Here is a 23,183-nt window from a genome sequence, read left to right on the forward strand (position 1 = left end):
TTCCTTTTCAAGACGCTACCTCGGCCATCCAACTTACGATATTACCTCAGACATCTAGTTTCCTCTAAGTGTTTCCGCGTGTTGTTTTCAGCCCTTTACGACGTTTCTCGCAATCTCTTTTCCTAGCGTCTCGGTTCTTATATAAATCTTCTTTCGCAATGCTTCGTTGTCTATTCTCCTCTATCTGATTTTTTCCATTCTGCACGCCGTCCTCCTCTTTTCCCCTTGTATTGAGGTTGCCAACATTGTACTTTTTTCGCCATCGTTTATCCCCTAATCTCATCACATGTCCATACCATTTTAAATGCCATTTTTCTACCTCGTAGGTGATGTAAGACGCAGGTCTCATTCGCTTCCTGATTTCTTTATTTGTGAGCTTGTCTCACCTTGTAACTCTGCAACTTTCTCGTCATTTCATTACAGCGAATGATATAATTAACGGCGGGTTTTCAACAGCTCTTCAGTTTTCGGCATATACAGATATGGGCTTCAACTGAGAGCCAGTATGTCGCCTCTGCACCGAAGCGACATGGCGTGCATGTGACGTACGTGGCGTTCTGCCGTCTCACTGCTCAACGTCCAGACACACGTTCAGAATATCCGACACGCTAGGTTGGATATTGCTCTGCACGTCTGAAAAGAATCCCCGACGTGCTTGTTCCACGCTATGACGTCACTGACACTGCCCGCTCGGCGCTCGACGCTCGGGTCCACGGTCCGCAGCGAGGCTGTCCCCCCAGTGCGTGGCGCCGGCCGCCCACGCACGTGTACGCACTCTGGCGCGCAGGCGTCTCGGCGCACCTCTTCCGCCGCGTCTGCATTCCTGGCGCGCCGGTCCATCGGCGCCGCTAATCCATCAGCTGCCGCTGCAGGGCTTTTCAGCCGGGAGGGCTGAACAGAAGGGAAGCGACGGGAAGAAAAAAAACCCTGACCTCATTAATCACACTCTGGCTATGAGCGCAGAGAGGCCGGAGAGGGAAAGGGAAAAAACTGCAGGAGCCTCTCCTACGTCACGTCACGTGGACCGCGCTGTGTACTGTGGCAGCGAGCGGGCAGGCGCGCCGGCTTCCGCCCCGGAGCCGGCAGTGTGTGTGTGTGTGGGGGGGGGGGGGGGGGGGGGGGGAGTTGGTCCGGCCTCGCCCCACGGTCTAATGAAACACTAATCACGCACCGGCTGGCGACTGAAAGGCCAGCTACAGTTCCAACATTCTGCGTGGTGTCTGTTTGTTCTAAGTCGTGTCTCCCTACCACTTTCGCGCAACGACGCTCTGAGAGTGTTTTTTAGGTTGGTTGGTTGGTTGTTTCGGGGAAGGAGACCAGACAGCGAGGTCATCGGTCTCATCGGATTAGGCAAGGACGGGGAAGGAAGTCGGCCGTGCCCTTTGAAAGGAACCATCCCGGCATTTGCCTGGAGCGATTTAGGGAAATCACGGAAAACCTAAATCAGGATGGCCGGACGCGGGATTGAACCGTCGTCCTCCCGAATGCGAGTCCAGTGTCTAACCACTGCGCCACCTCGCTCGGTCTGTTTTTTAGGGAATTGACTAGTCTGAACCTGGGACCTGTTGCTGGTAAGGAGACGTCAGACCACACATGACATGTAGAGTTCAAAAGAGTTCAGTGATATAATGAAACACTTCATGATTTCAGCGTCAGCTCCACTGCACTCCCTGCAAAAGAATCTTAATGCTAACTAAATTTAGTGGAAGGGGTTCAAGGCTTTCCTATTTTTAGTTAGCTGGTAAAATAACGTCGAAAAAGCAGTTAAGTTTACCACTGGAATTTTTATTCTACTCACAAAACATTGTTTCTAAATTGCACTATTGATAAAAGGAAATATTTTAATACAGGATGATAAAAACCAACTGCGTTCAACAAAAATGTGAACGAATATTCCCTGAATGGGTTTCCAAGTTCTATAATGGATCGAAGGATGACCTATGCCATATCACATATATAATGTAGGTTTAAATTAAGTTTCATAAAAGAGAAAGCTATCAAAACGGTCTACAGAGACTCTCAATTATCTTTAATTACTTATTTAACTTGTCGTAAATTACAATGGCTGATGTGGCTTCTCAATAACTATATAACAGAAAAATCATCGCGTTTCAGATTTTAACTTCTAGTAGCAAATGTGAATACCATGAGCTTCAATTGGCGATCGACACTAGTATTATGCATAAAAGGGGATGTAACAGATGAGACTTCTGCAGTTCTGAGTGAAGCCTTATGCACTATTATGCGGCATCGCGTGCGTTCATTACCTTGTCGTTGGTTAGGCAGCGTCAGGGGGCCGCGGGCGGCGCAGCTCCACACACCTCGCCGTCTCAGAAGCAACTCTTTCCTAACTTCTCCTTACTACAATTTACCGAAGTTCGTTTAAGAAAAGCTATCTGGCTGTGTTTTCAACTGACCAATCAGGGTCTCAATGTTAACCTTAAGCTCCACCTACAAAAATTCTGTCTATGCAATGAGAAACGTTATGCTTTTCGTGGTGGGGCAATGTTTTTAATGTTTGCTACGTAACAGAGATGCGTATAGTCTCACGCTAAAACTTTCAGCTGGTCTGACCCTTTTAGTGTTATCACAAGATCTGTACTGTTCTTCTGGAGGGCTCTATCTTTTAACATGGGCTGGGGGTGGTCTTGGCGGTCGGCTGGCGACGTGGGTGTCCGTCTCTTATCGTAGGGCCTCCTAGCTTAACACGCTTCTGCTCTCGGCTTCTGTTCTCGTTTCTCCCCTCGGAACTACGTCTGTTTCACGGTGGGAAGGTATGACATGCATTTAGGCGTTCTTGTGTTAGTCTGTGATATTCCATATGCTCACTCGTTGATTGTATTACTTTGGTTAATTTAATGTCAGGATTTATTCGGAGCTATGTGACATACTGCCGGATTTGCTATCATGTCAGGGTTTTCATGGAAGGTGTTGGATTTGCCTTACGTAGTGAGCGATCCGCAAAATGTTCACCCTCTAACACGCCTCGTCAGAACGAGGGACACGGGCCAGTAATCGTAGAGATGCGCTTCTCACCTGCCTGATGCAGGGCGCAAACTCTAAAGCCCAGACTGTGTGCGACGTCTCTTTTATAAAACTAGCGCCTTCCCTACATTTTACTGCGTCGGGCTGGTGCGTGTAACAGCCGGTGTTCTGCATCACTCTTCTGCGATTCACACTTAAGGGCTCGGCAGAGCGTTCTTAGAATCATGCTCGGACTAGTCCTCTACCGCTGTAAGAAAATGAAACGCCTACAGCCGTCTTCGTGATGTCATTCATTGTGTAGCTACCAGTTTCGGCGCTTCAGTACGCCATCTTCAGGCCTTAGTTGAAGCTGAAGGGGTTATCACGATACATATATACGATACATCAGTGGCGCCGTAACTGGTTTATGCGTGCTCTCTGTGACTGTGGTACCTCTCTAACCATCAACTGTCAACTGTTGATGGTTACAGAGACGACGAGCTCTGATTTATTTTATTATAATGATCATTTCTCCGTATGTAGGAGAGCAACAACAAAATATTTTCGCATTCGTTGTAGAAAGTTGGTGATTCAAATTTCTTAAAAAAATTCACCTCAACGAATAACGCCTCTGTTTTAATGGTCTCCACCCCCAGATCCGGTATCATGTGAGTGACACTCTCTCCCATATCTCGCGATAATACAAAACGTGCTGCCCTTCTTTGAACTTATTCGATGTACTCCGTCAGTCCTATCTGGTAAGGATCCCACACCGCGCAGCAGTATTCTAAAAGAGGACGGACAAGCGTAGTGTAGGCAGTGTCCTGAGTAGATCTGTTACATTTTCTAAGTGTGCTGCCAATAAAACGCAGTCTTTAGTTAGCCTTCCCCACAACATTTTCTGTGTGTTCCTTCCAATTTAAGTTGTTCGTAATTGTAATACCTAGGTATTTAGTTGAATTTACGGCCTTTACATTTGACTGGTTTACCGTATAACCGAAGTTTAACGGGTTCCTTTTAGCAGTCATGTGGATGACCTCACACTTTTCGTTATTTGAGGTCAATTGCCAATTTTCGTATCATACAGATATCTCTTCTAAATCGTTTTGCAATTTCTTTTGATATTCTGATGATTTTACCAGTCGGTAAAAGACAGCGTCATCTGCAAACAACCTAAGACGGCTGCTGAGATTGTCTCCCAAATCGTTTGTACAGATAAGGAACAGCAAATGCCCTATAACACTACCTTGGGGAATGCCACAAATCACATCTGTTTTACTCGATGACTTTCCGGCAGTTATTACGAACTGTGACCTCTCTGACAGGAAATCACAAATCCAGTCATGTAACTGAGATGATATTCCATAAGCACGCGATTTGATTACAAGCCGATTATGTGGCACAGTATCAAAAGTGTTCCGGAAATCTAGAAATACGAAATAAATTTGAAATCCGTTGTCAATAGCACTCAACACTTCGTCTGTGTAAAGAACTAGTTGTCTTTCACAAGAACGATGTTTTCTAAATCCGTATTGACTGTGTGTCAATACACCGTTCTCTTTGAGTTAAATCTTAATGTTCGAACGCAATATATGTTGCAAAATCCTGCTGAATATGAACCTTAACGATATGGGCCTGTAATTTAGTGGATTACTCCTATAACCTTTTTTGAATATTGGTGTAACAGGTGCAATTTTTCAGCCTTTTGATACGGATGTTTCGTCGAGCGAGCGGTTGTATCTCATTGTTAAGTGTGGAGCTATTAAATCAGCGTACTCTGAAAGGAACCTAAGTGGTGTACAGTGTGGACCGGAAGACTTGCTTTTACTAAGTGATTTAAGTTGTTTCCCTATTCCGAGGATACGTACTTTCATGTTACCTATGTTGGCAGGTGTTCTTGATTCAAATTCTGGAATTCATACTATGGCTTCTTTGGTGAAGGAATTTCGAATGGTTGTCTTTAGTAACTGTGGTTTTGCAGCACTGTCGACGATAGTATTTCGCTACCGCGCAGAGAAGGCATTGACTGTGTCTTGCCGTTAGCATACTTTACAAACGACACGCTGTTGAGTACTGTTAGCGTATTTGGGATCCGCACCAGGTCAAATTAAATGAAGACGTCGAGGCAATGCAGAGGTGGGCTGCTACGTTTGTTTCCGGTAGGTTCGAACAACACGCAAATATTGCAGAGATGCTTCGAGAACTCAAACAGGACTCACTGGAGGAAAGGAAAATTTAGAGAAGCAGCATTTGAGGCTTAGTGCAGAAGGTTTCTCCTGCCGCCAACATACATTTCGCATAAGGAGCACGAAGAGAAGATACGAGAAATCAAGGTTCTTACGGAGGCGTATAGATAGTCGCTTTTTACGTCGCTCTGTTTGCGAATTGATGGGCAAAGGACATGACTAGCAGTGCTACAGGTACCATCCGCCAAAAAACATGTGGTGGCGCGCAGAGTATCGACGTAGATGTACGGAGCTGTGGACTACGAGAACGTCATTACGGACTAGCTGCATCTCTTCACCATCCTTCCCCGACGACGGTGGCATCTTTAAGTGTGATAACCGTCCTTGTCACGAGGTCAGAATCGTGCTACAGTGGTTTCAGGAGCACCACAGTGAACTCGCAAAACTCACCCGATCTCAACCCGGTGGAGCTCATCTTAAACACCATATGGCGCCAGCTCTGCGCCCAGAAGCCCCTGCCTCGTATGGGAACTGCCTGACGTGTGCGCAGACATCTGCTGCCCCACACCTCCTTAAACCTGCGAAAGACTTCTCGAATCAATTCCAAGCAGATTCGCTGCTACTAAGCAGATGGTTATAAAATTTTAGCAAGTCACCTCTTGAATATAATGTGTTTTTCATCGCACGTAAATTAGTTCTTAGCCTTTTCCAGAAATGTACGGAATAAACGAATAAGGAGCCTATTACACGCTTCCTAATTTTTTGGACAGTTAACGAGAGACTTGAACAGCTCCACCGTGCCATTGTACGCCTGCCTGCGTTTGATTGCCTCGGCTAAGAATATCGCCAAGACGACGTCTGATGACGTCATATCCGTACCGCCCAGCCAGGTGCCTTCATTTCGGGAGGACCGTTGCGTAACTCCGGGGAAAGGGCGGTAAAATTGCTTCGGAAGCTCTGAATTTCGCCCTTACGTAACCGTAGTTGCCGAAATAGCTGGCTAATGAATTGTTCCTCGGGCAGGGAGCGGCCAGGGCTCTGCGTCTGGCCCTCTCCTGCCTGCTACGTGGGGCGGCGCGGAGCGGCGGTCAGCACGCCAGATCCTCGTGCACCCGAATTACCATTTTCTGGAGCTTCCCTAAATCGCTCCAGGCAGATGCCGAGATGGTTCCTTTGAAAAGGACACGACCAAATTCCTGTTCCCCATCCTTTTGTGATCCGAACTTGTGCTCCATCTCTAATAATGTCGCTGTCTAAAGGACGCTGAACTCTAACCTCCCTTCTCTCCTGGCAACGTCATTCAGTGAACTTAGCGCATCAGTCAGGAAAGTGTCCCATCCACTGCGCTGGCCACATATCAGCACACTTCTCGCGAAAAAGGACACCGCAGAGTTGGTGACTACCGTGACGGATTTCCAAATGTTATTTTATCAGGCACTAACAGTAGCGAATAAATATCCGTCCAATGGCAACTTGTTTGTAAAAAGCGTCCTACGCAGCACTCCAAAATTTTAAACGACTAAAATGCAAATCATTGAAAAATATTGTTAAACAAATCAAGAACGTATATTCTTGCCACAATGGGCTTTATAAATTTATAAAATAATGCATAACTTGTTATATTTCCGCGGTTGGCGCCTGGTACGGCAAGCGGTTGTGAATTTCTTGAAATAAGACAGTCTCGGTTGCAAAAATTTTTCTTTTTATTTACAGAAAATGACGCGTTTCGCCCTTTTGGGGCATCATCTCATTGACGTCAGAATGAATGTGGGAAACCAACATTCGTCCATTAATGCACACATTTGGCATTAAGATAAAATTTTACGAGGAACCATCGTCCTATGGTCATGGGATGAATAAAAGCACTACGGAACGTAGCACGGAACCATATGTGGGCACTAATGGACGAATGTTGGTTTTCCACATTCATTTTTTCGTCGATCTCCGTATCGACTCCTATTTCTTCTCCCATGACGTCACCAGACACGTCTTCCCCCTCGCAGAGGCCTTCAGTGTAGTGTTTCTACATCTCGCTGTCTGCTCTGCATTTAACAGTGGAATTTACGTTGAAGTCTTAAACTTACGGCCCTTGTTTATAATTTCACTGAACATTATTTTGACTATTGTGTATGCTGAGTGCGCCTTTCCGACAATCATTCAGTAATCACGAAAACGTCACGTAGATGCTCAGACAACTGCAGTGGCAGACGTTGCGAGAGAGGCGATCTGTATCACGGTGTGGTTTGCCGTGAAGTGCCAAACAGCGTGCGTTCCTAGCAGAACGACGGAGTATTTTGGTTCTTCCTAAATGTATCTCGCAGAAATACCACGAAGATAAAATCGGAGAGATTCGAGCCCACTTTGCATCAGTCCTTGTTTCCGCGAAGCGTACACGAGTGGAACAGGAGAGGCGGGCAGTGACAGCGGTACACAATGTACCCTCCGCCACACACCGCAAGGAGGCCTGCGAGGTACAGATGTAGATGTGGGTAGTTTACGTGTCCGCTAGTGCCCTCCTTTCACGTAATGAGTGCGGCACGGCCTGCTAGCAGATCTCAGGTGGAGTGAGGGAAGCAGTGTACGCTGTACGTACGCCTCCCTTCCAGCAACACGCCGCTGGCTGGAGACGCCCCCGCCCTCCTTGCAGATACCAGATACGGGACGCCCGGGCCAGGTGCCGGGCGCCTCTCGCAGGCCGAGGCAGCGATTTGCGAACACGGCGGGGAGGACGCGTCTCCAGGGGCGGAGTGGCCATCCATCTTGCCGGCGCTCCCCTCGCGTCGCGCGCCGTCACAAGACCCCTCCGCCCCACACCTCCACCAGCCCCCCCCCCACCCACCCCACCCCCACCTGCGCCTCGCCAACTTCGTCCCCGAGACCCGAGCCGCTGCTCTCCCTTTTCGTATCAAAGCCTCTGATCTGTAAAAGCCGCCATGCTGTGCTTACCCCGAAACCGTATTACACGACGTGTTATACGGTGTACCACGCAATGTCCTACCAACATGCACGCGTGTCTGAAGAACATTTCGCCGGCCGGAGTGGCCGAGCGGTTCTAGGCGCTATACTCTCGAGCCGAGCGACCGCTACGGTCGCAAGTTCGAATCCTGCCTCGGGCATGGGTGTGTGTGATGTCCTTAGGTTAGTTAGGTTTAGGTAGTTCTAAGTTCTAGGGGACTGATGACCTCAGAAGTTAAGTCCTATAGTGCTCAGAGCCATTTGAACCATTTTTGAAGAACGTTTCACAATACGTCGTATAACACAGACACGGCAAATATTGCAGTAGAAAAGCGCCCGCGGGCAGATGTACGTGATTACAGGCCAGAATTGTCGATCTCGTACTGCGACTCTTTTTGGAGAAGGAAGATCTGTTCCGTAGCAATGAACGCCGATTCTGTAAACACAGTTCTTGTCAAACTCCTCTCATCACTTTTTTCGTAAGTGGACGTATTTGTCAGTAACGAGCGATTCGCGATCCCTATTTGCAGAAAACAAAACACTTTGTCTCAGACTGTCCATTGCTGTTTATAACTTCAAGATTCCTATTTTCGTACTAACCCATGCTGCAGAAATAGTATGCTTCTCACCGCCATATCCAGTGTGACTCACCTATCGTTACCGCTAGATATATTTCGTAAACCACCTCAAATACTGACGAACCGATTCCACAAACCGAACGTGAGGAGAGGGGCTAGTGTAATTCGTTAATACAAACCATAAAAAAATGCACGGACGTAAGGTTTTTAACACAAACCTACGTTTTTTTAAATGGAACCCCGTTAGTTTTGTTAGCACATCTGAACATACAAACAAATACGTAATCAGTGCCGTCTGTTGCATTGTAAAATGTTAATTACATCCGGAGATATTGTAAACTGAAGTTGATGCTTCAAAGCTGCGACGTTCAGTTGCGTGTTGTAACAAACACGGGCCACGGTCGGCGAGCAGCATCTGCAGGGACGTGGTGATGACTTTAATCATCGAGCGCAATTCTGTCAATGGGCATTAACAGAGAATGCGTTGCAGTTCTACCTGTTTACCGGTGAAGCGGCTTTCACAAACCACGGGGCAGTGAATCTACGGAACATGCATTACTGGTCCGTCGACAATCCTCGCTGGCTCAGACAGGTAGAGCGACAGCGACCGTGGACTGTAAATGTATAGTGCGGAATCATTGGCGACCACCTCATTGGTCCTCACTTCATTGCAGGGGCCCAAACAGCTGCAACATACATCGCGTCTCTACAGAATGATCTGCCAACGTTGCCCGAAAATGTCCCACTGGAAACGCGTCGACATATGTGGTATCAGCATGATGGTGCACCTGCACATTCCGCAATTAACACTAGGCTGACCCTTGACAGGATGTTCGACGGGCGTTTCATAGGACGTGGAGGACGCATAAATTGGCCAACGCGTTCTCCTGATCTTACACCTCTCGACTTCTTTCTGTGGGGTACGTTAAAGGAGAATGTGTACCGTGATGTGCCTACTACCCCAGAGGATATGAAACAACGTATTGTGGCAGCCTGCGGCGACATTACACCAGATGTACTGCGGCGTGTACGACATTCATTACGCCAGAGATTGCAATTGTGTGCAGCAAATGATGGCCGTCACATTGAATATCTATTGGCCTGACATGTCGGGACACACTCTATTCCACTTCGTAATTGAAAACGGAAACCACGCGTGTACGTATACCTCACCCCTCATGGTAATGTACATGTGCGTCAGTGAAAAAGACCAATAAAAAGGTGTTAGCATGTGGACATAATGTGCTGTTCCAGTCTCTTCTGTACCTAAGGTCCATCACCGTTCCCTTTGGATCCCTACGCAATTCGGTGCTCTCCGATACACACGATCGAACAGCGGAGGAGTGCTACTCAAGCGTCAACTTTAGGTTACAATATCTCCGGATGTAATTAACATTTTGCAATGCAACAAACGGCACTGATTAAGTATTTGTTTATATGTTCAGATGTGCTAACAAAACTAACGGGGTTCCATTTAAAAAAAACGTAGGTTTGTTTTAAAAGACATACTTCCGTGAATTTATGTATGGTTTGTATTAACGAATTACACAGCCCCTCTCCTCATGTTCGGTCGTCAGTGTTTGATGTGGTTTGCGAAATATATGCAGCGGTAATGTTAGGTGACTCACCCTGTATATAATTGTCAGCCAAAACATTAAGAGTAACGACCTGCTGTCTATATAGACCCGTCCAGGCGACAGCAGCGTCACCTGGCGAGGAACGGCTGCCGGTCAGACACACGCGCCGTGCACGTGGTACCGGCGAGCGTGCTGTCCGCGTGTAGAATGGGGAAGGCGCGCGATCTGTTTGACCCAAGGCAGACTCTGATAGCCCAGAGGCTCGGCACGAGCATTTCTGAACACGCACGACTTGTCGGGTGTTCGAGGAGTGCTGTGGTGAGTGTTTCAACACGTGGCGAAACCGAGCTGAAACGACGTCCAGCTGTCGTCGGGTTGGGCGGCCGCCCGTCATTACGTATGTCGGACATCGTAGGGCGGGCACTCGTAAAACAGGACAGTTGGAAAACTGTAGCTGAACTTACATTCGACTTAAATGCTGCAAAGTCAGAAAGTGTGTGTGTGAACACACAGTGCACCAAACACTCCTAACAGTGGTCCTCTGCAGCCTACGACCCCTGCTTGTGCTAATAACAACACCACGACATCGGCAACAACGACTGAAATCGGAACGTGACCACCGACACTGCACGTTGGCGCAGTATCAGAGTGTTGCACGTTCTGATGAATGCCAATACCTTCATCACGGCTATGGGGGGGGGGGAGGGGGCGAATCCGTCGCCTTCCAGGAGAACAGCTCCTTGACACCTGCACTGTGGGATGGAGACAAGCTGGCCGCGATTCCATTATTCTCATTCAAGTGGGCATTCGTAGGTCCAGTGGAGCTCGTTTGAGGCACCGTGATTGTCGAGGAGTATCGTACACTGGTTGCAGACCTCATGTTTTCCGACGGCAGTGGCACTTTTCAACAAGATAATGCGCCATAACACAAAGCCAGGAGTGGTTCGAGGAAAACAGTGGCGAGTTCCAATTGCTGTGCTGGTCCCTCAAATTGCCATATCAGAACGCGACCTAACACATCTGCGATGTGATTGAATGTAGCGTCAGTTGCTCAGCAACATCAAAAAGCTGTGTTACTGTGGCAGCAGTGCTCTGCCGCTTCTTATGTCAACTGTTTGTTGCTCGATCCTAGCTGTTGGCGTTGTTATTAAAACAGCACTGGCCGCTATTCCCATTTTCTACAATGAGACAGTATTTGCAAGTAATGAAAATTATATCAATAAACATTACGAGTTTAAAAAAAAAGTCTTTATTTAAAAATAAAAAAGCTTAAGTACTGCTGTTATGGAAAATTGATACATCGGGTTTTTTCGTACGGTTATCAGTAAAAAATAAAAATAATCTTGTTATAACATATACCGAAAAATACCGGTTATTGAGAACTGAAATTCCGGTACCTATTGACAACCGGTAGGGTTTTTCGCGTCCCTGGCATAGATATAGGCATAGGTATCCGTTACCGTGTTTCATTTTCCTCAGCAGCGGCGAGTGGTTCCCTGCTTCCACAGCCCTGCGACCGTCACGTGAACTGTGCAAGCAGCCACTGTCTGATACGCAGGGTGGGGGGGGGGGGGGGGGGGGGCTCACGTGGTGCAGACCTGCAGCAAGTGCGCACCGAGTGCAGACAGCGGCGCGTGTGTTTATCACTTCCGGCACTTGGCGGCATTTCCCCAGGCGGCCGTCCGGTGCTGGCGGTGGGTGTGGCCGCGGTAATTTGCCGCCGCGGGCAGGGGGAGCGTCGCGAGCTGACAACGCAACTCACGGCCAGGACGTGCCCGTGCGTGCGCGAGTTACGCCCCCTGGGAGGGAAGGGGAGCCGAGCAGCGCGTCGTGCTCGCATTATCTTCCGCCCTTTGTGCCGGTGTGTGATTTACCGTCAGCAGTTTACTAGCCAGCGCCCGCTACACAGATACCCGTCATGTCCCCCCAGTTCCGGCCAAGACCCCCGCTACACGATGCCTTATCGCGAGGATGGTACATGTTAGCGCCTACGTCGCAGATAACCCTGCCGTCATTACTGCTACGCGGGTTGCCTGCTGTGTAGGGGTTCATGCAATTCAAGTTCGTCGAAGCTTATTGCTTGCCTTGAGGAAGGAGCTGAGGAAGCGTGCGTGTGTGTGTGTGTGTGTGTGTGTGTGTGTGTGTGTGTGTGTGCTAAGCTAAAAACTTATGACGTTCGAAGAGGAAAATATGCTTAAAAAAAAAATCAAGAGCGATTCACCACTACATCAAAACGAATCTCGCCAACAGTAGACACTGGTAAACAAGTAGGTACATTTCTCCTCTCTACATTTCTAAGAGGCATTCGGTAGTTAACCACATCGTTGTCTATCATATGGATTATATTTGTAAATATGACTAACAAAACCAACTACTTTCTTCAAGTCCTTTTATATTTTTGCTACATAATCGAATGAGTATTTCAGGATCCTGTAACAGGTTACGATCCACTTGTGGTCATCTTCAGTCTGAGGCCAGGTGTTGAAACCTGAAATCTGTTGTCGCCGCGTTACGTTGTCGACAATACCGTTGTCAAGAAATGGCGGTACCAAAAGAAAATTCCGAGCAATCCATCCGAGAACTCACTGACTACATATTACATTAACTATCTTTGGCATTCTTACGATTACCTGCTACACCGACGAGACGATATATTCTGATTTTGTGTTTCTAACTGCAGTTGTACAAGTTTTGCGAAACATTGTCTGAGACTCAGGAACCATAAGACAAGATAAAAAATGTTTCTGTTGTGTAATTGACGTATCTGTGATATATGTGCGTGTAAGTGCCGCGTGCAGTGACCGCGCAGCTAGAGGCGCCATGTCACTGACTGTGCGGGCCCTCGCACCGGAGGTTCGAGTCCTCCCTCTGGCTTTGGTGTGTGTGTTGTTCTTAGCATAAGTTAGTTTAAGCAGTGTGTAAGTCTAGGGACCGATGACCTCAGCAGTTTGGTCCCTTACGAATTCACACATTTTTGTTTCGTGTAAGTGCATGGTTTTAAGTACCAGTACTTAAGTACTCTATTTATACTCATTCCGTCAGTCTTGGGCTTTGGTACACAAAAGCTCCTATTCTTAATTTGTTCCTCAAGAAACCGTCTACATTCTACAATCCCTTGAAGTTTCTAATCGCAAATTTTTCCTTTTGTCTTATGAGAGGTTTTAACCTAAACGATCATCAGCATATGTATCTGTCATTGGCCCTACCCTGAGATCAGACAAACCTGGGAAACGACGGTAGTTTATTGGAAGACGTTTATTCTAGTCAAATAACGCAGTACAATGAAAATGTAACGTTGACAGTATGGGATAAACTCAACTGTGCAACAGATACTGTCTCGTGATAACTTGCTGGTCGCGTTGTCCATCACAAGAGATGCTAACTCAGGAACCATTGTTTCTCGCCTCCCTTTAATTGTGCCCAGCACCTTATTGATGATGAGCCTGTAGATCGAAACTGGCCAAGAAAAAAAGAAAAAAAACATTGTTATTAAAGACTTTCTTATATCTACTAGTTTTCTCTGTGATCATGTTACATTTCACCCTTGAAGTTTGCTGCTGTCATTTTATTCTGGGGAGTGTTTGACATTATAGGTTCAACAGAAAGGAGCGATTAGAGGACAAGGAAACAAGCATATAATCCTGTCAGACACCGGTCGAGAAACCAATGGCTTCCATGGTACGACGTATCACGACTGAGTAAAGAACACGTTACGACAGAGTGCAGATGTGTACTTGACGGCAGACACATTACAGCAAATCTTTCAAATGGTCACCTTTCCCAGACATCGACACTTTGGCGTATTCCAGCCCTGTTGACAGTGCCGATCAACTCTGGTAGCACATTGTGGGTTTATATAAGCATACTGAAGCGCCAAATGAAAAGTGTGTCATGGTCGGGATTCGAACCCGTGTGTGCTACTCACCGGACAGACGCGCTAATCACTACGCCAGCCTGGTACGGTGGCTCTGCACAGCTACCCTATCACTCCCCCTCCTCAATCCACATTCCCATTCAACTTCGTTTTCCCCCTAAACTCGTTCGAGTGGCCAAAGCGTCTGTGCCAAGATGGCGTAATGGTCAGCGCATCTGCCTAGTGAGCAACAGAGCCAGGTTCGAATCCCAGCCTTGGTACAGATTTTCATTCATTCCTTCAGTCTGCATAGATGTTTGAGACTTGACAAGGTCTCTGGAACCCTATAGTTTCGTTTGACATTGTGGATGATTGTCAGTGCATTTGGAACACGCCGTGGATTTTTGAAGGTCTACAGACATTGATGACCAGCCGTGCTGAAGGCCCCCTGCACATGGATGTGTCTTCCGTCAAGTGCGTGCCTGTTTTTTGCACCCTGGAGAACTCTGTCATTAAGCGCCCACGTATTCAGCCGTATTACAGTTATCTGCCTGCTCCATTGTCCTCCAGTCGCTCCTCTCGCTTGTGCCCATGCTGACGGCCACGCGGTGGCGTGTGGTGTGTGCCAGCAGCTTCCCGCGGCCGCTGCTCACGTTCGCGGCGGTGGCGACCATCACGATCCTGGTGGTGGGCGTGCTGGGCAACCTGCTCACCGTCGTCGCGCTGCTGAGGTGTCCCAGGGTCCGAAACGTCGCCGCCGCCTTCATCATCAGGTGAGCGCAGCTGCAGCCTCGCAAACCTCTGGCAACACTCACCCCAATACTGGACCGTCTGTGTCTTCCTTATCGACACCTCGTTCTTCTTCCATGACGTCATTAGGCGGTTCCTGTCCCTCCAAGAGGCGTTCACTGTGTTCTTTCCACCTATCTGCTTCCTGCCTTCCTCCCTCTCTTTCTCTCTCTCCCGCCCTCCCTCTCTCCCGCCTCCCTCTCTTCCCCCTCAATCACTACCTCTCCCGCTCTCCCTCTCTCTCCCCCCCCGCCACTCCATCGGTCAGTGAAACATGTCGGCACTCTACACAGTGTCGACATGTTGCCTTCACCTTCTCGATCACCAGATCTGTCTCCATTCGAGCACATACGGGACACTATGGGAAAACTACACCGACGTCATTAACCGTCCTGCATCGACCGACCAAGTGCAACGGTCATTGAACTCCATCCCAAACACCGACATCCGGGATCTGTACAGCACAACGCACGCACGTTTGCATGCTTGCATTCAATATGCTGGCGGTTACATCGATTGCTGTGGTACTAGCATTTCACATTTGCACTCGTTTATCTCGCGCTCACACTAACCTGTGATCTTGCAATGTTAATCACTTAAATGGGTTACCTAGACAAATGTGTTCCATAAATTTCAATACTTGACTTTTTTTTCTTTTGGTGTTGCGATTTTTTCCGTCGAAGTATAACATACAGTTGCGCAGAATATTGTATTAAATGTACTATTGTTTTTCCTGAAAGCCTACAACTTTTAAGAAAGTGGCTCACAGTTTGAACTAATAACCTTGCTTTGAGGATATTGTGTGAATTTTTTGTGAGCTGTTTTTTTCCTGACTCGTTTCCATCGAACAGACGCGTAAATAAGAGTAAGTGTAATGAAAGTATTGTTTAATCACCTTCCTTAATGTAGATTAGTTTCTTCCTTTCTTATTTTGTTTCAGTGACGATAGGACTGTAAGTACGTGGAGTTAAAGAAAATTAGAAAATAAATCTCACCAAATTGGGCAAATTTGTGACAAATGCTTGTCTTTATACGGGTAAAACAAAATTCACAATAATCTGTAACGAAGTTACAGCTGTATGTCATAAACATACTCAGGGTTAGCGCGTCTTTCGCGAAAGATGAATTTAAGTCTCTTTTCCCTGTCTTAGGCTTCGAGTCACAACGTGGTCCCGAACTGGTCGGTGACTTTTTGACAGTTAATATTTCACATCCCGAATATCTAACTGCATACAAAACCGTTGTTTCTATCAATATTGAAGGATAAATGTTATATTACCCCATATAAGTGGAAATTAAATGTCACAGTAAATACTTTTATAATGTTGCGTTACATAAAGTGATAGAAGCGTCACAAAGTTGCCCAGTTTTACGGTACCGGTACAGTAAGTATTGTGTATTTCAAAATATTTTCTCGGCTGAAGAGTACTGAAATGAGTTTCGGACATCCAAACCACTCGCATTGGGGAGTGCAATTAAGGTCTAAAGAAACCATTACGTACGTAATTTCCGTCCCTAGCTGCAACCCGCCTCTCTCGTGTCTGATGTGTTAGGAAGCCGCTCCCGCCTCCCCTGTGCTAGCAATAAAGTCGCATCAGCTTCCGGCGGCTGGGCGCGGCTGCAGACACTTGCTGCCGGGCTGCAGGAGGTCTTCAAAGCGCCGCCACTGTCTCCGCGCCACGGTATTAATTCGGAGGGAACAATAGGGAGGGTTCGGTATTTACTCCAAAGCGGCCATTGTTGGCGGGTTCACCGAACGGAATTACGCGGCCCGGGCAGTCAGGGGAAATAGCGGCAGAAATTGCACTGGCGCAGCCGCCGCTATTCAGTTCCCCCGGCTAACCGGCGCGTCGATTTATGAAACTATTCCGCCGCAATTAGTTAAAAAGCGCTCGATTTTCCACCCCTCTCTCGTCGCGCGCACCGAATCCACTCGCCGTTATTTCGTCAATTCTTTTGTCCGTACACACTGCCCCGCCGCGGTGAATATCTATAATCAGGGGCAGCGGGGTGGGGTGGGGTGGGCGAGCGGTAGAGGCTATTAACCCGCCTGAATGCCGCCCCCAGCTGCGGTGAGGCGTTTATTTGGGGCCACATCCGGGTGCAACGTACTCTCTCTGGTCTGATCCGTGAAAAAAATGTCGCTTTGTCGGATGCGACTAGGCGGTCGTTCAGCCGCGGTTTTCTCGAAAACTAATTACGGGGCCAGTATCGAAATTAAAAGCGGGTATAATCTAGGCAACAAAGACGACGTATCGCGAAGGAGTTATCCGAATGGGACGGAACCTGGTAGATCATGTACAAACAAGTGATCACAATTTCAGAAAAACTGGATGATTTATTCAAGAGAAAGAGCTTCATAAACTGAGCAAGTCAGTAACGCGATGGTCCACCTCTGCCCGTTATGTAGTCAGTTATGCGGCTTGGCGTTGATTGACGCACTTGTTGAATGCCCTCCTGCGTTACTGACTTGCACAATTTGTGATGTTGTTTCTCTCTAATAAATCATCCATATTTTCTGCAACTGTATTCATTTGTTTTTATGTACGAGTACATGTATACCACATATACAGTTTTGTGCCCAATTCTGAAAATTCCTTTGTGGTGCGTCGGTTTTTTTCTTTTTTTTGTCTCAGAGTGAATTACCTTGCCCAGAAAACATGCAACATAATCTCCAATCCCAAATATCTGCCGTGCTCCACCCGCAACTGATCGATCACGTGTACGAGGTCGACAACTGAATGACTGCTTCAGAGTAGAAAATCTTTCGGTGAGATTTTTCTGTCCTAATTCTGTGCATGAAGGTAGCGGTTGCGACTGAAGGGTGTCGTGTTGACGGGGAAAAAAAGTTACCGACCGTGTTCCTGATGGATAAAAGACCGGATTAGGAGGCAGTATGATTTTGGAGATGGCAAATCCGCAAGAGTATCGAAATTTTACGAGTATGACAGCTATGGAGATGTAAGATATACTGTTTATACCTGGATCCAAAATTGCCAAGCAAGACCGTATTCTGGGTAAATCTATTTCTGTTAATCACAGACTACTTGTGACATTAACACGTAAACCTATCCCTGTGATACACTCCGATTTTGATTGGCTATGAATATGTTATACCAAAAAAGGGACACATTTTTTTATTCGTGCCCATATGTCCGTTAAGAGGGTGAAACGCACCCAGAAAAAAAAATGAGTTCAATATTTCTGAATGAATACCGTTGAAAAGCTTCAAATAAAAGTTGTGTGGTTTTTAATGTACGTTACAATGGTGCACCGAGATTTGTCGAGGAGTCTTTTCTTTTAAAAAAAAATACCCTCCCCGACAAGTCAGTTTTTTATTTCGACATTTGACTAACACCAAAACGTATAGCATTGTTAATACCAAATTCGGTCATACATGGTCAAGTGGTATTCCAAATAGGTGTATGTCAGAAATGAGGTAGAAATATCGTTATATCGCTGCAGCGCGCCCGCGCGGTGAAATTGCAGCCAAAGTTTACAAATCTGCTTTTTCCGACGATCCATGAGTGAATATCAATTTGTGACCAATTTGCATAACTCCTTTGTGGTTCGTCTTTTTTTTTGTTTATTAGTGTATTAAACGCAGTTCTTTTCAAAGGTGTGTTCCACTCCCTTAACAACCGTATGGCCACGGATAAAAAATCGTGTCTCTTATTTTGCTCTACACTACAACATATTCAAAGGCGAGCAAAATCGAGATGCGTCCTCTGGTACGTTTACTTGTAAGATTTCTAGATCAGCTGCAGGGTCACAATTATTGAACTATACGAAAAAATACGTAAATTAGCTACAAACTACAGCGTGCACACACTTTATTCAACATGCAAACGTCACTACAGATATTCGGATTTCGGTTATGACATGTTCGATGTATCTGCTATCATTGGCCATCATGCGACGCAGACGAATAGCGAAATCCTGCATGACCCGCTGAAGTGCCGGAACATCGTTGCTGTCGATGACGACCCGAATGGCTGTTTTCATCTCAGCAATGGTTTTGAGGTTATTGCTGTACACCTTTTCCTTAATACAGCCCCACAGAAAGGAGTCGCATGTGTTGAGATCCGGAGAATATGGCGGCCAATCGAGACCCATGCCAGTGGCCTCTGGGTACCACAGAGCCAGTATGTGGTCCCCAAAGTGCTCCTCCAGGACATCAAACACTCTCCTGCTTCGGTGGAGTGGAGCTCCGTCTTGGATGAACATCTTGTCGAAATCAGTGTCACTTTGGAAAACGGCGATGGAATCATCTTCCAAAACCGTTCAGTAGTCACCGTGTCATCAAGGAATATTGCGGCGATAAATCCGTGACTCGACATTACACACCACACAGTCACCCGTTGAGGGTGAAGAGACTTCTCGATCGCGAAATGTAAGTGGGTTTCGTCGCTGAAACAAACTATATAGCTCACACTAATTCCCGTCATGCCCCGCGGTCAACCGTGCAGTTTGAACGTCCTAACGCAAACTGTTCAGTAGTTATGGCGATTCTATTTTATATACACTCCTGGAAATGGAAAAAAGAACACATTGACACCGGTGTGTCAGACCCACCATACTTGCTCCGGACACTGCGAGAGGGCTGTACAAGCAATGATCACACGCACGGCACAGCGGACACACCAGGAACCGCGGTGTTGGCCGTCGAATGGCGCTAGCTGCGCAGCATTTGTGCACCGCCGCCGTCAGTGTCAGCCAGTTTGCCGTGGCATACGGAGCTCCATCGCAGTCTTTAACACTGGTAGCATGCCGCGACAGCGTGGACGTGAACCGTATGTGCAGTTGACGGACTTTGAGCGAGGGCGTATAGTGGGCATGCGGGAGGCCGGGTGGACGTACCGCCGAATTGCTCAACACGTGGGGCGTGAGGTCTCCACAGTACATCGATGTTGTCGCCAGTGGTCGGCGGAAGGTGCACGTGCCCGTCGACCTGGGACCGGACCGCAGCGACGCACGGATGCACGCCAAGACCGTAGGATCCTACGCAGTGCCGTAGGGGACCGCACCGCCACTTCCCAGCAAATTAGGGACACTGTTGCTCCTGGGGTATCGGCGAGGACCATTCGCAACCGTCTCCATGAAGCTGGGCTACGGTCCCGCACACCGTTAGGCCGTCTTCCGCTCACGCCCCAACATCGTGCAGCCCGCCTCCAGTGGTGTCGCGACAGGCGTGAATGGAGGGACGAATGGAGACGTGTCGTCTTCAGCGATGAGAGTCGCTTCTGCCTTGGTGCCAATGATGGTCGTATGCATGTTTGGCGCCGTGCAGGTGAGCGCCACAATCAGGACTGCATACGACCGAGGCACACAGGGCCAACACCCGGCGTCATGGTGTGGGGAGCGATCTCCTACACTGGCGGTACACCACTGGTGATCGTCGGGGGGACACTGAATAGTGCACGGTAGATCCAAACCGTCATCGAACTCATGGTTCTACCATTCCTAGACCGGCAAGGGAACTTGCTGTTCCAACAGGACAATGCACGTCCGCACGTACCCCGTGCCACCCAACGTGCTCTAGAAGGTGTAAGTCAACTACCCTGGCCAGCAAGATCTCCGGATCTGTCCCCCATTGAGCATGTTTGGGACTGGATGAAGCGTCGTCTCACGCGGTCTGCACGTCCAGCACGAACGCTGGTCCAACTGAGGCGCCAGGTGGAAATGGCATGGCAAGCCGTTCCACAGGACTACATCCAGCATCTCTACGATCGTCTCCATGGGAGAATAGCAGCCTGCATTGCTGCGAAAGGTGGATATACACTGTACTAGTGCCGACATTGTGCATGCTCTGTTGCCTGTGTCTATGTGCCTGTGGTTCGGTCAGTGTGATCATGTGATGTATCTGACCCCAGGAATGTGTCAATAAAGTTTCCCCTTCCTGGGACAATGAATTCACGGTGTTCTTATTTCAATTTCCAGGAGTGTACTTTGAGGTACACAGTGAAATAAATCTGTCTTTCTGCACGGGACCAAATTTTTCGTTAGGCCTCCGTACCTCACTGGCACACACATGAAGTAGACCTCAAAATAAAAATTAACACACATCTAACCTAATGGTTGTGGCATGTTGTCGAAACGATGTCGTGACAATTAAAAACTAAATTCCGCCCGAACAGGCCATGAGGGCCCAACGGCACCCACCGGCCGCCGTGTCATCCCCAGCCAACCGGCGTCACTGGATGCGGATACGGAGGGTCACGTGGTCAGCACACCGCCCTCCCGGTTTACGAGACCGCGGCCGCTGCTTCTCAATCAAGTAGCTCGTCAGTTTTGCATCACAGGGGCTGAGTGCACCCCGCTCGCCAACAGCGCACGGTAGGCCTGATGGTTACCCACCCAAGTGCAAGCCCAGGCCAACAGCGCTTCACTTCGGTGATCTGACAATTAGTGGAAAATAAAAGTGACTGAAGCTGGAAAACTACTTTATAGTCTAGGGAAAGCGCTACGGGTGTTCTACGCAGGACAACGCAATATCACACACCGACGACGAGGTTGTGACTTCATTACTTGCTTGCTTAGACAACGGCTGTGATGAACACTTTGTTCGCTAAATGCCGCCGACGACTGACGGCATCTTAAGCTGGACGGTGTAGGGCGAAGGCAACAGCTATAATTGTGTCGCAGAACGTGATTGTGTCTGGGGGGAGGTAAAAGGAAGTTTCCACAAAAGCCTGTCGCGACGGCTGTGACTGGCCGGCGCACCAGCTCGACGGCTGTTCAAATTTACATTTTGCTCGCCGCCACTGCCCCGCGCCCCTTCGCCGACTTAATGAGAAAACTTGGCGGCAATACTGGACGGCCCGCTCGCTCGTTAAGAGCCGGCGCCGCCGCAACCACCCTCCGCCAGCCACCTCGGCCCTGTCCCGCAGCCAGGGACGGCAGATTTCTGGCGTAACCCTCTCCCACTGCGGAACCGGAAACAAATGGCTCATTTCGAACAACACAATTACTCAAAACGGAACGTTGTTGCGTGACTACTCAGACCAACATACCGATGGGAGAAATGAGTTAATATTGATATTTCAAGTCCGGTCCTTACAGGGTCATTAGAAGTGAAGCACAGAATGGACATGGCTGGAAACGTGCAAAATATATGCAGGGTGAGGCAGCTAAGACAAGCCGGCCCAAACACGAGGGGAGTTTGGCCAGTCACGAATTCCTCTTTTGTTCCCAACCTCTCTCAGTATACCACTTGCTCCTTACATTCTCAATTGTTTGTCGGATATTTGCCGATCTCTGTCTTCGATTACAGTTTTTACCCTCTACAACTCCCTCCGGTACGTTGGAAGTTATTCCGTCATGCCTTAACACATCCGCTATCACCCTCTCCCTTCTTCTTGTTAGTGCCTGCCAAATGTTCCTTTCTTTGCCGATTCTGTGGAGAACCTCATCGTCCCTGCCCACCTAGCTTTCTACGTCCTTCTGCTGCACCACATCTCAAAAGCTTTGATTCCGGTTTCCCCACTGTCCATGAATCACTACCATACAATGCTGTGTTCCAAACGTACATTCTCAGAAATTTCTTCCTCAGATTAGGGCCGATGTTTGATGCTAGCAGACTTCTCATGGACAGGAATTCCCTTTTTCCTGTTCCAGTGTACTATTTATACCCTCCTTGTTCCTTCCATCATGTGTTATTTTAATTCCAAGGTAGCAGAATATTCCTTAACTTTTCACAGTCACCAATTAAGTTGGTAAGTTTATCGCTAATCTCGTTTCTGTTCCTCCGCACAACTTTCATCTCTCTTCTGTTTACTTTCAACCCATATTCTGCACTCATCAGACCGTTCACTCCATTCAGCAGATCCTGAAATTCTTCTCCACTTTCACACAGGATTGGAATGTCGTCACCGAATCTTATCATCGATATCCTTTCACCTTGAATTTTAATCCCACTCTTGAATTTTCGTTTTATTTCCGCCATTGCTCCTTCGATGTACAGAGTGAACAGCAAGGGCGAAAGACTGTATCCCTGTCTTACACTGTTTTTAATCCGAGCATTTCATTCTTGGACTTCCATTCTCGTTGTTTCCTTCTGGTTTGTTCTACACATTCTATATCATCCGTCTTTCCATATAGGTTACTGCTATTTTTCTCAGAATCCCGACGAATAGTAGTGGACACGAAACTGAACCCTGTGGGACTCCATTCGTTATTTCTGCCTGGTCACCAGAATACTCTCTCTCCTTTACAAATAATTCAGTGCCACTTTCTCGGGTCGCAGTCGCATAGCTTAGTCGGTAAGACTTGCAAAAAGCAA

At 47.7% G+C, this 23,183-nt stretch overlaps 1 protein-coding gene across 2 annotated transcripts in view; it reads left to right on the forward strand.

Moving 5' to 3' along the window:
• LOC126106484 (G-protein coupled receptor moody) overlaps nt 1–23,183 on the forward strand; it is a 501,560-nt gene that overhangs the window by 383,546 nt on the left and 94,831 nt on the right. For both annotated transcript variants that reach the window (XM_049912785.1, XM_049912786.1), the window contains one exon: nt 14,746–14,886. In XM_049912785.1, the coding sequence (XP_049768742.1) occupies nt 14,746–14,886 (141 nt within the window). The remainder of the gene's footprint in view (nt 1–14,745; nt 14,887–23,183) is intronic.

Source organism: Schistocerca cancellata, chromosome 10, assembly GCF_023864275.1.
Source record: "Schistocerca cancellata isolate TAMUIC-IGC-003103 chromosome 10, iqSchCanc2.1, whole genome shotgun sequence".
In the NCBI taxonomy this organism is placed as follows: Eukaryota; Metazoa; Arthropoda; class Insecta; order Orthoptera; family Acrididae; genus Schistocerca; species Schistocerca cancellata.